An 18,353-nucleotide genomic window follows, 5' to 3' on the forward strand; every position below is an offset into this window, starting at 1 on the left:
AATCCAAATCTATTTATAACATATGATTAACGTTGCTGTTGGTCCATCCATAGGTTGGGTGTGAACGTCTCAGGTCCAGGAGCTTAACTCAAATGGTCCTCTCCCCAGCAGCTCTCTGCAGCTCCTCCTGGGAAGCTCCCAGTGCTCCCAGACCAGAAACCATTTTCAGTCTCTCTTTTCTGTAAGACAGACTAGAAACTGTCCACGAGGAGGACACCTGGAGGCATCTACATCAGAGCAGTGTCTCTACCCTGTGCTTCCCTTGGGTGATGGACCTACTCACTTTGAGCTGCTTGTGAGCCAATCATCTTCAGTGAACTATACAGGCAGTATTACCCATAAAGACACAGGCAGCATTTGAATAAGGTGAAATATGTCTTCTGCCCTGAGATTCAACCCTTTTGGACTGAACATAGAGCACTACTCTTAAGCTTAGAGATAATACTCCAAGATGTGATTCCTGACTCTAAAGTGAGTGAAACAAATATGAAACATTGAGCCTGTGCCTTCCACAGCTTTGGTGTGACGGTGAGAAATCAACTGGATATTATTCTGAAGGCTTGTAGGAAACCAAAATCTGAATCAACCAGCACACTCCCTTCTTTCTAGAAGTTCACAGATCAAGATGATGGATTGGGCTGACAACAGGATGCTGCAGAATGCACAAACCTGCACAAACCTCTGCCCTCACAAAGATTTGGAACAGAGGAGGAAATAAACTGTTTGACTTTTAGTCCAGACCAGTGTCTGCACCCATAGGGTCCTGCTGGTCTGGGTTGGCCTGGGGGTGGGCTGTGCACCCCAGCATTCAGGTCCAGCAGCTGTAAACCCGATAACATCAACATATCAGAATCCAATCCAATCCAATTTTATTTATAAAGCGCATTCACAAGGCATTACAACCAAACAAGGCGCTGTACACTAAAAATGTTGGTTAATTAAACAGGCGTTATATAAACATGTCGAACACAGATAAAAGATAAAAAGGAAATACAACAAAATTCCCAAAAATAACAGCTAAAAATCAATAAGACACAGGGTGAAATAAAAATAGGAAGAAACATTTTACAAAGAACCTCAATAATACGGAAGTCGATAATTGTGGAGTCCATTTATAAACAGCAGATGTCAGTGAGGTCCATAATTATGTTATATAAGCTAGGTTGAAGTAGTGAGTTTTCAGGCGTGATTTAAAAATGCTAGCTGTTGGTGCTTGCCAGAAGCATAATAATGCCACACTAACACACAGTGTGTGTTTTTAATGGTATCACCTTTATAGAAACGTGATAGAAATGCAGGGCTAAACCCAGTAAGGTCACTCTCTGGTGTTTACTGGTGAACATAACCAAACCAGCTTTCACTGTCTAGGTTGCTCCAAAAACAATGGTTGAGAGTTGCTCCTCATATTCTGGTAACCTCTTCACGTGGTACCAGTCAATCTTTTAAAGGCGATAAAGCCAAAATATTCATTTATGATAAACTTCAGTTTTTTCTCACAAACTCAGATGGTTTCCATACATTATACTTTAACATTTAAAATAATCAGTACATATGTACTTTCTACTACTGGGGAGCATCAAACAGGCCCAGATGTAAACCATGATGTCCTTTACACACACCTTCAAATTATACCCCGGAGGGCAGAAACAAACTTCTTCTATCCCCTCATGTTTGACTTAGCACTAGCACGTATGTGGCCGTCCTTCCGTCCTGCTGTGCGTGGACCAGTGCCTAATGAGTCTGGGTGGTTGCTTCACCATTGTTCCACATGGAGACGTTCCAGCATCATTAACTCTGAGGTGACCTCACACCACCTGATGGAAGAATGAAAACATTGTTTTCACCACACATCCAGTCTGCTCTAGTTTTTCTAATCTGTCTAGAGATGGAAAATGTCCAGTAAAACAATAGTTTATCGCTTCCGCTGATGTCCTCTAGCTTCTTTACCTTCGTCTTATTTTTCCAAGTCAGATAATCAGCTTAAATCTCAGCAAACGTTCTGCTTCATGACTCGTGTGATGCTTGCTCTGCCCAGAATGGGCCCTCGAACAAGAACCTGCAGAGGGAAACATTCAGTCACTGATAAAGAACAGAAGGTTGTGTTAATGGAAAGTGAAGGAAAATAAAATCCTGAGAGGGAAACCGGCATTCCCACAAGAGAGGAATGTTTGAGTACGTCAGCACGTTCCTGCTGCTGCTGTTTGGGTCGGGTCAGAACCACCTGTATTCAACAGCTCTGATGTAGGGAGACGCTGATGAATGCAGCCTGATATTAGCAGATTGTCAGACTTCTCCTTGACGTTTTAACTGAACAGATGATTTAGACTTCGGATCAGAATCCTCACTAATCACATTTAAACATCGCTCTCATTTTATTCATTAATTGTTTCAAGACAGAATACCTCACACTAATGACATTACCTTAAAACTAATATTTATTCAAAATGTACTATTTATAATTTAGAACTTATAATTATTAATTCATATGAAATTATAACTCAGATTGCACCAAAATAATGAAAACACATAGAGGAATATTTTCTTGATGGGAAAGTTCGAAGATGAGTTTTTATATATAATTAATATAAAAATGTATGTTTAGAATACAGAAAAAAACATCTGTCAAAACAATAAAGACATAATTAAGACAAATTCAAATGAAAGCTTAATTAAAACTCATGTCTAAGATGATTAAACGTTCTAAATGTTCTGATTTTTGATAATCTGGCATAAATAAACATGTGTTATTAAATAAGCATCTTTCCCTCTGGGATGCCAGTGAGGTACGTCCCACCAACAGTGTGAGGAGACTCCTGGTGCAGACAAAAAAATCTGTGAGCAATGCCTCCAAACACAACAGGTGAGAAAGCCCCGCCCCCTCCAGCTCAAGTGGAGTTCCCAGTGGAAACATCCCGGGTCTCAGGAAGGTGACTGAACTGGTGATTTAATATGTTTGATGGTTTTTTTCAGTCACGGTTTACGTCGGAGGATCTTCGGAGCTTTTCTCACAGCTGATGATGTCACTAACTCCACATGTTAGAATTCAGGTCAGTTTCTCCACTGGGACTCTGGAGACTTCCCACCATCCTGAACCCCTCTCAGGTTGTCACTGTGCTGTCAGAGCTCAGTGTGTTGTTGACTGGGAGGACTGGGACACACCCGGCAACAGATTAGCAGCAGGACGTGCCCTTCTCTTTCAACTCTGCGCGCTTCTATTTTTAACAAATATTTGCAATAACTCAGAGAGGTGGGAGGGAGAGGGAGGGAGGGAGGGAGGGAGAGAGAGAGAGAGAGAGAGAGAGGGGGGGGGGGGTCACATGACCTGCAACTCATTCCAGAGACGGTGACAGACAGAGCGCTCACTCTGTGCTCCCATCTATCACTGCACCAGAGCTACGGAGCGTACAGAGGATGTGTTGCAGTGCCGTCAGAGGACTCTGAAGAGATTTCTGGGATTTAAGCTCTGGTTTTATCATTTAAAGTCTTCACACCTGATTTGGTTCGGACTGAAAACTGAGCCACAATGCCTGAAGAGAAAGGTAAAGATGACCTTTGATGTGCTATTAATGGTTTGTTCAAGGACAGGGGGGAGATAGAGGATCTAACTTTCCTATATGTATGCTCATTTTTCTGTAGATATAGAAAAGCTTTTGACTTGCGTGCCCATAGCTCTGAATAATAATAACTTTAGTGCTATTTGTTGAGTTTAGGGTGATGGTTTCTGCATGGCCCAGTCTGAACTAGACCCAGTGTTACACAATCCCAGTCAGGAGCTTTCTATGTGAATGACAACAACAAGCCTTTGCTGCAGGTTGATACGTTGCCGGCCTGCAACATCCCTGGCAACGGGAGTGTTGTCTTGGTCCCCTGCCTGCATCCCTAATGCTGGGAGCTCAGCCATTTGGGCTGATGACAGCCAGTTTCTAAGCGAGAACCACCCTGAGGTTCTCACACTAATTTAGTTCTCACAAAAACATCTTCAAAAAACTTTACTGCTGTTTTATTATCTTTGTAGCTATAGAGAAAGATGGGCAGCAATGGTTTTGCCTCTGTGTGTGTGTGTGTGTGTTAGCACAACATCTCATGAATATAACATGTGATCAGTGGCTTTAAATTAACCTCAAATCATTGGATTTTCTTTTGTGTGACTTTCTAATTGGTTTTCTGACCCTAACCCATCTAGCGTGCATAGGTGGGCCCCATATGGATGAATATGGGTGCCAGCAGGGTTTGTCCATAGTTTCCATGGTGGTTCCACAGGGGTTTGCCCACATACGTTTTACCGGCCCTACAAGGATTTTCAGAGGGACGCAGATCATCCGTGGACACTGCGGACCGACCCTGTTGGCACCCATACGGTTTGCCCGTACATATCTAAATGGGGCCCACCTATGCATGCTGGCAGGTAATAATCACACAGATGGCTAAATCAGTTTTACTTGGCAAAGATATGGTGTCATTGTGGATGGGAGTCATCTCCAACACACACTCTGAGTGCCATCAGATCTCATAACATTGACGTCGGAGTCTTCGCTCTCTGTAGTGTTAGCCAGCAATAGGCAGATTTGAAGAAAACTGTCCGAAGATACTGTTTCACTTTTGAGTTCAGTCTAATCTGAGCCAGTCGACCTGAAACAAAACAAGTATATGAGACTCATTCACAACTCTAAGGCCCATTGTACCAGATCATTGGCCTTGACTGTTGGAGTCAACTGTGGTTGATCGCTGTAGCAAATCAGCCCATAAACGAACGGATGCATTTTATTGAAACTCTCAGAAATTAATCAGTGGGTTTTATTTTATCTAAATCTGGTTAACTTTTGACACCAACCCCATTTAATATGGCTGCCACAGCTAACGACAAACACAAAATGACTGGAACTCAGTCAGATTTAATCTCACATATTAACACATGCTCTCTAATGGGACTCTGCATGTTATTTTTGAGATATGACCCAAATCTAACTCTTATCATTTCTCAAGACACAATGATCTTAGTTTACAACTCTGTTTTTGAAGGCAGCAGAAGACATGCTTTCCTTAAAGGAATGCTTTTGTTGGCCTAAATGTTAGCGAAAGCCTTTTCCATCACTGACCCCTATACCCGGTCGGCTGCGGGGAGAGGCCTCACTGTTGGCCGTCATAAATACTTCCTGTCTCTGGTGTTGTTCCAACACTGGTATACCGCCTTCTGTTCAACCTTTTGTACATGAAGGAAATGAAGTGGAAGGTGTGTTCCCTACCTCACATTGTCACAGAGCTTGTTTGTTGGCGAGGACACACTGCTGTGGCTCGCTCCCTGCCACGTGCTTCCACACACCAACATACAAAATCATTTACAAAGTTTCCACAGGTTGACTCCTGGACTCTGGAGGCTGAGCCAGGAAGTTCAGAGACACACACTCCTTTAGCTTCTGTCTCCGTTTGAGCCAGGGACAGCGTATGCTGAGAATGTGGCATATTTAGTTGGCTGGCTGAAGCCGTCGCAGAGACGCCAGCACCATTCCAGACCTGTCAGTAAACCCACCATCTACAAGCCCATTCGGTCACTGTCACTGACTATATTAAGAACTACAAATGCATTTATTACATTTCAGGAAATGCTGCTAGTGTTTTGGACTCTGTCCCAACCAATGAGGTATCAGTTACTTAATGCTTACTAACCCCTCTCAACTGAGGGTATGTTCTTTTGCTCATGGGTCCCAACTTGATCTACTAGATCTCTTTAACATTGGCTGTCTTTATATACAAATGTGCGTTTCATTGACTGCCACAGTTTATGATGCAGTGCTATTAAAACACATTTAGTCCTAGTTAAATTCAGGTCAACACATCAAGCAATACAAAGAATGCAACGCCTCTTATCTATCAGATTGGCATCTCTTTAATCACACTGCTCTCTAGCCCTTAGGCTTCATTAGGGACATTTTTGTCCATTTGGGCAATTTTTTGTTTTTCTTTTTGATGCCATTTCACCACCATTTGTGCATATGGTACAAAATTTTGTTGCAAAACCTCTCTCTGGACAAATTTTGAAATTCAATTTGGAATTTTTAAGATATACCAAGGGAACACTATGAAAAAATAAACACTTTACACTTGAGACTTTAGAGGACAAAAACATCTGCTTGTAAAAGTGGCAATAAAAAATGTATACATTATTTTTTTTGCTTTTTTTTCATAGATCTGTTGGAAAACTTCAGCAGCGCTCAATCTGATGAAAATTTCAATCATTTTGAGGGTTTTAACCCTTGAAATGCCAGTTTTAATACTCAAAGTCATTGCTGTAATTTATGAAAAAGACAAACAAACACAAAAACTGAGTTATTTTCTAAAAAAAAACTTTTTTTGCCTGGGGTGTTTAGTACGAATCATTCTTGATCATGTTATGAAATATCTAAAATTTTTAATTTTTTTGCATGTATAGTTTTTACATAGCACCAGATTTAAAATTTACTTTACAGCCATTAGAGGACAAAAACATCCCATTGACTTAAATGCAAACCACAGTTTTTGATCCTGTGTAATCTGCAACAAATAATCATGCTTTCTGTGATGTTATGGTTTCATTTTGGACAAAAGTAGTCCAATTTATGATTTTTATTGTTCACCACAAAATTAATCATTTCTCCATATGTTGCCTAGGCGAGAAAGTTTACACATTTCTTTAGATCTTCTCCTGTTTTTATTGAAGTCAAAAGGTCAACCTGACCTCTAACAAGTAAATAAAACACAGTTTGACTCTCCTACTGAACTTCAAAGTGTAGAAAACAAAAACATTAGTATGTTTATGCACCTGCCACATTCAAACTCCTTGTAGTCTGGTTATCTGGTCATCTCACTTCTGTGAAAGCCACGGAGCAAGATGAAGAGGCATCTCTCTGTGGAACAAGTTCTGGATCAGCTCCTGCAGCCTGGTACTCCTGGAGAAAATGAGGAGAGTGAAACATCTTCAGTGGACTTTGAGGTGGAGTCAGACCATTCTGTTTCCTTGACTTCTTCTCCTGACCTGTCCAGTGAAAGAGAAGGGAGGACAACGGATCCTGCTCCAGAATGGATTTCTAAAAGCGGGCAAGTCCGGTTTCCTACTAACGCAGATACTTCCCACTATGTTCCTGCTGCAGTTGAATCCTGGGCCAACACGCCACGCCATCACACACATTTAAGACGTGGTATCCTCCTTTGATTTATTCTTCACTCCAGAAATGATTGAAATCTTCGTCAACATGACAAATCTAAACGGAAGACGTGTGGTGAAGAACTGGTGGGATATTGATGACATTGAAGTGAGAGCATACAATGGGCTCCTGATTTTGGCTGGTGTGTACCAGTCCAAAGGGGAATCCACCTGCAGCCTTTGACCACTGTGGACGTGCATTCTTCCGGGCCACCATGAGTCACACCAAATTCAAGATGATTGTGTGCAAAGAGCACACAATCTTGTGCTGCAAGTCTTGCTGGATGGACTCAACTTTGTCTCACCTCAAAATGCAAACAAGCATTCACACTTCTGCACTTTCATAAACAAACTGAACTACAAAGAGTTTGGATGTACCTGGGCTCCAGCCAGGTGCATAAACATATTGTTTTTGTTTTCTACCCTTTGATGTTATGCGTGAGAGTGAAACTGTGTTTTGTTTACATGCTGAGCTTCTGAGTTCAGTAAAAACTGCAGAAAATCTAAAGAAATGTGTCAACTTTCTCGTCTGGGCAACATATGGAGAAATGACTGAATTTGGTGGCGAACAGTTAAAATCATAAATTTGACTACTTTTGTCCAAAATGAAACCATAACATCACAGAAAGCATGATTATTGGATGCAGATGATAAAGGATCAAAAACTGTGGTTTGCATTGAAGTCAATGGGATGTTTTTGTCCATGACAGGCACAAGAGGGTGGAAAATTTAAAATCTGCTGCTACACAAAAACTAAAAAAAAGCATAAAATGTGATATTTTGCCAGACTCTTGACATATCCAAGGCTGATTTAAAAATATTATTTTAGTCACTCAAAATGTGTTTTATGTAAAATATCTCCTCTTTTGTCTGCTTTTTTCATGAAAAAATGAGCATCACATAATCAAACTGGCATATAAGGGGTTCAAATTTAGATAAATATTCAATATTTGTTTTTTTTTTGGATCAGAACCGAAGTTGATCACAAGATTTAGGCCCAAAAAGCAGAAAAAAATATTAACCTGGACCATTTTTAAAGCAGTTTTAAAAGTAAGTAAAGTAAGTAAGTAAAAGTTTATTTATGTAGCGCCTTTCACAGATATAAATCACAAAGCGTTGTACAACATGATAAAGATCAGAGCAAATACCTCTAACCAATAAAAACATCCGAAAAACAATAGCAGCAATAGCCAAAAGTGGACGTTTTTGTCCTCTAAAGGCTCGAGTGTATAGTAAATTTTAAATCTGTTGCTATGTAAAAACTATAAATGCAAAAAATTCAAAATTTTAGATACTTCTTAACGTAATCAAGACTGTTTGAATTTTTTTTATGTTTGAGCAGGGCTGAAGTTGTTCAGCAGATCTATGAAAAAAAAGCAAAAAAATAAATTAATGTATGAATTTTTTGTAGCCACTTTTACAAGCAGACGTTTTTGTCTTCTAATGACTCTTGTATGAAAATGAAAGTGAAGCCCGAGGGCTAGTCACGAGGGCAATTATTTATAATATTAATCTGGTGATTCTGGTTGGTCACATGAAGCTGGTGTTTTTATCCAGAGCTTATTGGGTGAGAGGAATAGTGCACCTGGATAGGTTACCAGTCCATCAGAGGACCACTAAGTATTACCAGTTAACATGGTTAGCATTGTTTTTGGACTGTGGAAGAGAACTGGAGCCTTCTTACTGTGGTGCAACAGCGCTGACAAACTATGCATCTTCTACCAAAAATAACACAATACTGTTTAAATAACACCCCAGTATGGAATCACAGGTGTCACATTGGAGGAATTGCTGAAATGATTAACATCATAGTGTCATGGCCAGTTGTTTTACAGGATTACACCTCAGGTGTTATGCAGTCCCATTTTAGAAACAGGTCAGAAGCATCGCCAGATCAGTTCTAGTTTTTCACACAGCCTCAGGTTAGGATTTGCTTCCTTACTTTTCATTCAATTAAATTCAGTTCAAGTTTATTTATATAGCGCCAAATCACGTCAAGAGTCGTCTCAAGGCACTTCACTTAGTAAACATTCCAATACAGGTCCGTTCATTAAGCCAATCAGTATAAAGTGTCCTAAATAAGGAACCCAGCAGGTTGCATCAAGTCACTGACTAGTGTCAGAGTCTTTACAGCAATCCTCATACTACGCAAGCATTTAGTGACAGTGGAGAGGAAAACTCCCTTTTAACAGGAAGAAACCTCCAGAGGATCCTGGCTCAGTATAAGCAGCCATCACACACACACACACACACACACACACACACACACACACACACACACACACACACACACACACACACACACACACACACACACACACACACACACACACACACACACACACACACACACACACACACACACACAACATGTATACCGAGTAGTGTTTCTATGGTTACATTGTGATTTCTTATTAAATACTGTATTTCATTTGGTGAGAAATAAACTTTATTGTTTTTATCTTAGTGAATCTATAATTTAACAGGTAAACTAGTAGTAGCACATTCAATGTCAAATAAAGTAAAATGTTATTATCAGAAGAGGGCAATGGTGGCAGAGGAGCTATTGTAAGTAACTGAAGGGTTGCTGGTTCACGCCCCACTCAGCCTGTCACAGTTGTTGTGCCCTTGGGCAAGACACTTCACCCTCCTTGCCTGCTGGTGGTGGTTGAAGGGACTGGTGGTGCCAGTTGTGTGACAGCCATATTATAACTACAAACCTATAGGCAGCCTAAGTCACACCCATCCACTTCCAGACCGCGGGTCCCTTGAAGAACATAAAAATGAATGCAAGCCAATGGGACTAAAAACTAGAGGTGCTGAAAAAAATCGATTCAAGTTTGAATCGGGATTCTTATTTATAAAGATTCAGAATCGATTCCAAGAACTCAAATGTTTGGCATGTTACAGGTTTGAGATGCACTTTCGTCTGTTTTTGATCTTCGTTAGGAGAGTCAGTACTCTGTTTACCTTTGTGGTCCCATCAATTGAGATAATTTATTTTTGAATCTGCGGATAAGCGGGCAGAATGTAAATTTTTTTCCATACTCAGAAATTTAGATATTCTCATATTAATTTTCTAAGTTGATAAGTGAGTACTCAGGATTACTCATGTATTCATTTTAAGTTATTGATAAATGAGAGAACACATTTTCCTTTGTAAGAAATCTCAGGCACTTTTTTAAGCAGGTTGGGGCCTCAAATGTTAAACTTGTTTCCACACATACTTGAATAGTATTTGACCATATTACTTTCAAAGCTACTGTTAGGTAACTAAAGATGTGTTATATTTTACAAGGTAAGCAAAAATAAATGTTGCCAGTTGGTCAAAAGATTGCTTCTGTTTACAGTTTTAGAATCCCTTTATTCTACCTTGTATATTTGCATTCTTTAAGCATTACCAGTTTAAAGTAAAATAAAAATGTCCCATAGCTTTAACTACCTTGTACAACAAAGTAGTTAATCCTGGCGCTGATATGCTTTGTTAATACTGATTGTGAATTGATTTAAATTGAGAATCGATTCTGAATCGAATCAGCACCCCGAGAATCGGAATCGAATCAAACCGTGAGTTGCTCTAAGATTCACATCCCTACTAAAAACGCTATTTTCTAATTCTGCTTGTTATGTTCCATGGATTTCACATATGATGTCTGTGGAATTTAAACATGCATTTTGATACCAAGAACGCGCTTATCTTCGAGCCGGGGGGGGGGGGGGGGGGGGGGGAATGTTATTTTAGGTTTTGTGTGAAATTAAGTCCAGGACTACAAATGTGCTTCACGAAGGTGATGTCATTGAACCAGACACGAAGAAAACAGAGGGGAAATGGCTGTAAGTTCAGCGAACATGAAATCCTTCCTTCAGAAGGAAAGAACCACCATAAATCTGGTCACGTGGTAAAAAGCAGCTAAGCTAGAGGAGAAGAGATTCTGTGGTGACGTCAGATATGCGACGTGCCAACGTCTGATTTGTAGTTGTGCTAATTACGAACTTTTACAAGCTGTTGCCTGGCAGACCAAGAGGGCGGAGCTGCTAACAAATACACACACACACACACACACACACACACACACACACACACACACACACACACACACACACACACACACACACACACACACACACACACACACACACACACACACACACACACACACACACACACACACACACACAGGCTCACAACAACACTGTGACATCATAATGTACCAGCTAACGTCATAGTGTGTCTCTTAGCCAATAGCGATGGCAGAGGTTTTACCTGAAGATGGCACAACACTGACAGTTTTAGGCAGAATAGTAAAATTATAACTAAGATGCACTAAAGTGCCACATTATTGACTACACACGTCTACAACACAATTACACATGCATTTATATAGTTTATCAGCAATAAAAAGTTTATTTGGGGTGACTTGCTCTTTAACGTACAGGCTAGTTCTTCAAAACACATGACTGAGCGATCAGTTTGTCCATGACCTTGTGATATTACATTTGATTCGCATAACTATCACTGCTCAACACATAATTTTAGTTAAAGCCACACTTTGCAGCTTGTCCCTATTTTAAATAATTTTCTTGACATACCTGGCACTGCAGTCATGCTTCCGGCACATTTCCTTCATGTTTTAGATCAAGAACACAGTTTGTTTTAAGTAGTGATGAATCACTCCTATGAAGGCTGCTCAATTAATCGAATTTTAATCACGATTACGATCTGAGTTTTGACCGATTATGCAAACAAAACAAGCCGATTATTTGCTCCTCCCACTTGCGCTGCCCTGAGTTGCAAATGAAGCGCTTCTCCCACAGTGTTGCCAACTTGGCGACTTTGATGCTATTTCTAACAGCTTTTCAGACCCCCTTCTTAACTTTATAAATCTTAAAAGTACCTAGCGAACATCTCAGAAACATCTCTGGTAACCCTTAGCTACTTTCTGGATAACTGTCGTCGGCATTTCCTGCAGGTTAGCTAAACACTCCGCCTGCGCTCCGGACCGTTCTTCAGGACATTAGGAAAGGGAATGATGTAGTGATGTGTCGGTCGCTAAAGAAACAGCTCTCGGAGCCGTCTCCCTGTTGGAGTATCCAGAGTGAGTGACACACACCGTACCTGCGGACTAAAAACGGTGCAATGTGCGAGTGCGGCGCACTAAACGCACGTGCAGCTTGCCCCTGATTGCTGTGAGACCAGGTTGGGGGGTGGGGGGTGCAGCTGTGGTTGGGACAATTATTACATTAACTGATGGACTTGTAAATAAATAGTTTATAAATAAGGTAGAAATAAGTTCCTCACGCTGATAAATAATAACTAATCTCTCTGAGGACACGGTGCTAGTGCACGCTCCTACAGCACCTTGACACGACTCAATAAATGTTATGCAACATTTTGTGAACATCAATTTATTTGCATTTATTTGTTATAAATGCCACTGTACAATTTTTGCTGTAGGTATTTGCAAGATTTTGGGTCTGTACTGGTTAGACTTAAATGAGTTAAACCAAGGTCTATAACCCTTGGGTCATAAACTATGAGCAATAAGTATATTGGTCTTTTTATACTGGGAATCAGGAGTTATTTTAGTGATCATCTTGTTTCTTATTTATTTTTGTCCTGATTGTGCCCTGAGCAGTTTTATGACTGAATAAAAACAAATAAAATCAACATAAATTGAAAAATCGTCCTAAATAATCGAGATCTCAATTTCAGTCACAATAATCGTGATTATTGTTTTTGCCACAATCGAGCAGCCCTAACTCCTATAATGAAGGCTGAGAAGACATTACAGCTGTTAGATTGAGATGTTAAACAGACAAACAGTCAGTTTCACTGTTGGTTTTACAACAGTGAAATTAAAACGGCCACTAGGGGGTGCTAAAAGCCAAAACTGCATAGATTCCCTTTAAAAACTCTGGAAAGGTGGGTTGTGGGCAAAATGCATCCCTGACATGAATGATGGGATTTGATGTTTACGTCCCTTTTGCGCTAGACGTTTTATGGGAACCGTAATATCTCAAAGAGCACCAGAGAGTGCTTCTTTGTCTTGATGCATTATTGATACTGCACAGCAGCAGGTGGATCATGCACCAGCAGCCAATAGTTGGGGTAACTGAGTGTGTTATCCAGCTTTATGCAGTTCAACGTAAAGCACTTCCTGTAGTTTTTGATGATGATGAACCAAACTGCTGCTGCACTAACTTACCTGAGGTGCTAAAGCAGCTTGACATATTCCATTGCTTTTTCCCAGCCAGCCAGTTTCAAACAGCTGACACAAGCACTCAGGTCTTGATCAGGTCTCCAGTGGAGCATCCTCCACACATCCTGCATGCTGTCTGCAGCATCACAGTGGGTCACATTGAATTCCTCCTGAGGCTGTCTGCAGGACATAGCTGCCTCTAAGCCACAGAAGCTCCAGGGTACAAGCCAGAGGCGCTCGGAGTCAGTTTGGTGAAGCTGGGACCCCAAGCAGATTCCTTCACGGTAATGATTTTGTGCACAGAGACACGGTCACGTTGAAACAGGAGAGGGTTCATAAACAGTGGCAATAAAGCCAAACTATCACAGCAGCTACTTTTAAAGTCACATCCTGTAAAAATGTTCTCAGGCCCATGTGGATCCTTGTGAGGTGAAATGTTCTTGCGGTCCCAGCCTCAATAACACGAGGAATCATATCAGGAAGGCTGCGTGTCATCCGCCAGGAGCAAGTCATCTGACTCAAGAATGGTGAGAATCATAAGTTCCCACACAAAAGGATGGATTCATGAGGACGTCTTGGCTAGCTGATTCCTCTTGCCTCACCTTGGGTCATGAAGAGGTTCTGTTGGGTCAAATATTTAAACTCTGAGAGTCTTCAAGATGTTAAATTAGCATCAGCAGACTTGTCAGGGGTCACCCGGAGACCTTACCAATAACATGTCCCCAAGTCCCCATGTGTCTTTATAAGGTCATTTGATGTAATCATTAGAGAGGTTAAAGGTCACCTTACTGTAGGTCAGAGACTCAGGTTGGATGCTGGAAAACTCTCCGTGTTTTAATTTTGTGCACGAACACACGAAATATGAACCAGCTTTATGTTCAGTTACCAGAATAGAAACAGTCACATGATCAAAATATCAAACCAATAATTAAATCGATACAACAGAAATTAAACAAAACTATTTCCAATCATAAAATCTCAACAGGATTACATCATTTAATTTTAAACCTTTCAGAGCAACGACAGGCGCGTATATGATTAAATGTTACCATTGGGACCACAGAGATGTCATTTGTTCTGAGAGAGAAGTTACTTCCTTGAGGAAGTTTATCAACCCAGAAATAAGATGCTGGCTGTGATGAAATCCTTCCTCCACCTGTGTGTGTTCCACCCATTTCATGATGTAACCCATGATCAGGGGCGGGCAATCCTGGTCCTCGAGGACCTCTGTCCAGCATGTTTTAGTTGCTGTCCTGCTCAAACACACACGAATCCTGGACGAGTCGCCTTTTTAGCAGCTCATCAGGCTCTGCTTCAGCCTGTTAATCACCAGCTGATTCAAATCAGAAGTGTTTAAGCTGTGAAAAAATTAAAACATGCTGGATAGTGGCCCTTGAGTACCAGGATTGCCCACCCCTGCTCTTGATCATCAGTAAACCATCATGGATTTCAAAGAAGGATATAGCAGCTCTGGCAAAACGCATGCAAACTGGCCATCAGGAGTAACGGGACATTTCCCAGTAGCCTGGCTGCTGAACTGGCCCACTGAACGACTGCCGACGGTCAACTCCAGCTTTAAAAAAATAGATTTAGCATGATATCATTCCTTTAAAATAGTTTTAATAAAATACTAAACACTGAAAACTTAAAAATAACAACAAAATATTTAAAATGAAACAAAATATTTTAAATTCAATATTTCATATGGTGTCAAAAAAAATCCAACCGAGTGGTGATGATAAAGTAGCATCAACCCAACAATGCAAGGAGATACCATACATTCCAATAATCCAAACATGGCACAGGAGAGCAGGAATCCCCAACAGAAATGGTGTCTGGTGAACTCCAACTTCTGCAGACTGCCTATCTGCAGAAAGATGAATATCTAATTGCCGATACGCCACAAGAGACTTACTCTGCCTGGTGACAGAAACGTTAAACATCATCAGTGATGGTCAACAAGCCTCCATCTTGGATCATCAGCCCTGTCCATGTTTGAACCAGATTTCTGTTGAACATGTCCATGTGTTTCTCTCCCTTTTTCCATGAGGATGAGATAATGGAGTGAATGTTCTGTTAGTTTGACAGACAGGAAACTACTGAGCAGTGAAGTAATGGTTGTATGAAGGGGAAGCAGCCGTCAGTGGGCTGTCAGAAACCTTTTCACTTGCTGACTGCTGTTGTATTGGTGGGAACCTTTACAAAGATGCAGACACAGCTGACTTATGTGTGTGTGTGTGTGTGTGTGTGTGTGTGTGTGTGTGTGTGTGTCTTGTTTTAATAACCTGTGACATTTTACGTCATTTTATGGCACAAATGGTTTTGTTTCTATTGAAGAAATAGCTGCTTTGTTTGTTATACCAAACCCAACTGTGTATTGGGTAGATGGTATTTATAAGAACTTGGAATCAGGAAGTCCACTCAAGCGGGTTTTAAGTGGAATGTGTTCATCTCTACTTTCCATTCCCCAACCCACTAACAATCAGTGTTGTGCCCAAACACATTCATTGAATATGTGTGAAAATGATGTCTCATGCTCCCTGAACCACTCATTCATTCTATCTGAGCTTGATGAATCCTGTCATTGCCATCTTGGAATATGCCTGTGCCATCAGGGAAGATGGAATAACCTGGTCATTCAGCATGCAGGTAGTCAGCTGACCTCATTCTTGGAGTACATCCTGTTTTTGAACCTAGAACTGACCAACTGCAGCAAGCCCAGATCATAGCACTGCCCCCACAGGCTTGTACAGTAGGCACTAGGCATGATGGGTGCATCACTTCATCTGCCTCTCTTCTTACCCTGATGCACCATCCCTCTGGAACAGGGTCCATCTGGACTCATCAGACCACATGACCTTTTTCCATTGCTTCAGCGTCCAATCTTTATGCTCCCTAGCAAACCGAATTCTTTTTTCTTTAGCTTGCCTCACTGATTAGTGGTTTCCTTACATCTACACAGCTGTGCAGTCCCAATGAGTTCCCTTGTGGAAAGACCCTGAACATAGCCCTGAGTTCTACTGTTTTTTTTTAAATACTTTTTTTTAATCTCTGATCACAACCATTCAGGATTTTTTTCTGGCCACATTTCCTTTTTGAAGATGATGGGTCCTCACCATCCTTCCAGTTTTTAATAATGCGTTGGACAGTTCTTGACCCAGTTTTAGTGCTCTCCGGCAATGCAAGCTTCTGGTTCTGGTGGACGTGGGACAAGTGAAGATACCCGAGGGGAGGGGTTAGTGTCACTCTGTTTGCATTCAAAACCTAGCTTTATTCGCAGCTTGAAATGTGAGAATAATTCATGTATTTTCTGTAACTCATGTGCTCACAAGCAATGAAGTGAAAGTCCCAGAGGTCAACAGCTTGCCCCCTTACAAGCCAGTCCTGGTGTGGTAATGTGAGTATCCTGATCCCAGACCTGCTACCTCTGCAGATGGTTCACACCAGGAATGCTGCCGAGTATTATGGGATCCTTGTCAGTTTAAGGGAGGCTCTATTTTTAGCTGGTATAGGAGCAAGGCCCCCTGAGAAGGAATCTGAGATATAGCTGCTGGCATGTGTTTCACTGTGTTTCCATGATGTACGCCACTACCAGCTGGTATGAGGACGTTATGTAGCCTGTCCGTATGAAGCTGCATTGATTGGGTTTTCAGGTGGAGAGCCTCTATAGCTGAGAAGGGTCAGTGTGTGTGATTGCACCACTCAGATGGCTGCTTGCCTGTGACCTTTGGGACAATGACATCAATTTATAGCTGAATGACAATATGGGCAAGTGTTCTCCTGGACGAGGAGGATGGCGATCCTCTGTGATGTCTACAGAGATACTCTACCACTGACTGAAACAAGTCTGCATGATCATAAAGGAATGCTGGCGCACTCAGGTCCGTGAATGTTTGTTTGATGCAAATAAAAACTACTAATGTTTTGACACCCTAAGGTGTCTTCATCATAGACAAAAATGCACAACTGGAGCTGGCATTCACACCCCTGGCCTGGAATACGCAATTGAAGGCCGCAAGGGTGGAAGTATTGAGATTGGGCCTGAGTGACAAGCTCATCTTTTCTTCTATGGTTTTTTAGTCAACAGCACTCTCACGCCATCTAGTGGCACGACATATATTGCAGCAGTTGCTGGGGGACATTTACGTCCTTTTCCCCAGGTGTGTTGGTGTGGTCTGGCTGAACTGTGAGTGAGAGGGATGTCTTGACCTGAAGGCCCATGAAAACCATTCTGCTGCTCAGTATGACTGTCATTACTGACTCAACGCATTTAACTTCTACAACATTACACACAAGTGCAGTTGAAGGATGTGAACAGCAAATCACCGGCTAATGCTGTCATAACCAGTTAAGGCAAATGACTCAAATAGTAACACATTGTTATTTAATTCAGATTTTTCTAAATTGTGACCTAAAACTGCTTCACCTGCGACCCGCATGACTGGGTGGTAATAGACGGAGGGAACACGTTTGATTACTCATTATTGAACATGACAAACATTAAACTGAGCAACTTATATCTGAACTAAATTACTAGTATGGGTCCTGTAGCATTGGTCTATGTCAGTCTCAGGGTTTCATCTGTATTTACATGTACATCCATCCCATTTCTGTACCAGTCAGATCAGGGTCACAGGGAGCTGGTGCTTACTCTCAGAGGCCACTCCATCACTGGTCTAAATAAAGACAACCATTTTTTTTAGGGATGCACCCAAAATTCGGCCACCAAAAATTTTCAGCTGAAAATGAACCAAAAGTGCATTTTTGGTTTTTGGCCGAAACACCAAAATCACAAAAACAACACAGCCGAAACAGACCGTCAGATGAACCCTATTGAACCCTGTTTTTGTTTCATCCCTTGTGAAAATGTGCACTTTGCTTCATAAAGACAACGCATTTGACCTGATTTGAAAAGTAAAGTTTCCCCCTTTTAGTAACGCTGTTTTATTATGATTGCTGAAATATGTGACCCACTT

The 18,353-nt window shown here is 41.2% G+C and overlaps 1 protein-coding gene across 14 annotated transcripts in view; it reads left to right on the forward strand.

The window, feature by feature from the left end:
- The window catches only part of ablim2 (actin binding LIM protein family, member 2), a 111,435-nt gene that overhangs the window by 11,648 nt on the left and 81,434 nt on the right, over window positions 1-18,353 (forward strand). For 13 of the 14 annotated variants that reach the window (XM_070549583.1, XM_070549579.1, XM_054735627.2 and 10 more), the window contains exon 1: window positions 3,347-3,539. The exons of the other annotated variant lie outside the window; for it this stretch is intronic. In XM_070549583.1, the coding sequence (XP_070405684.1) occupies window positions 3,524-3,539 (16 nt within the window). In that variant the 5' untranslated portion in view covers window positions 3,347-3,523. Of the gene's footprint in view, window positions 1-3,346; window positions 3,540-18,353 lie in introns of those variants that run through there. 14 annotated transcript variants of the gene reach the window in all.

This window comes from Nothobranchius furzeri, chromosome 3 (assembly GCF_043380555.1).
Source record: "Nothobranchius furzeri strain GRZ-AD chromosome 3, NfurGRZ-RIMD1, whole genome shotgun sequence".
NCBI lineage: Eukaryota > Metazoa > Chordata > Actinopteri > Cyprinodontiformes > Nothobranchiidae > Nothobranchius > Nothobranchius furzeri.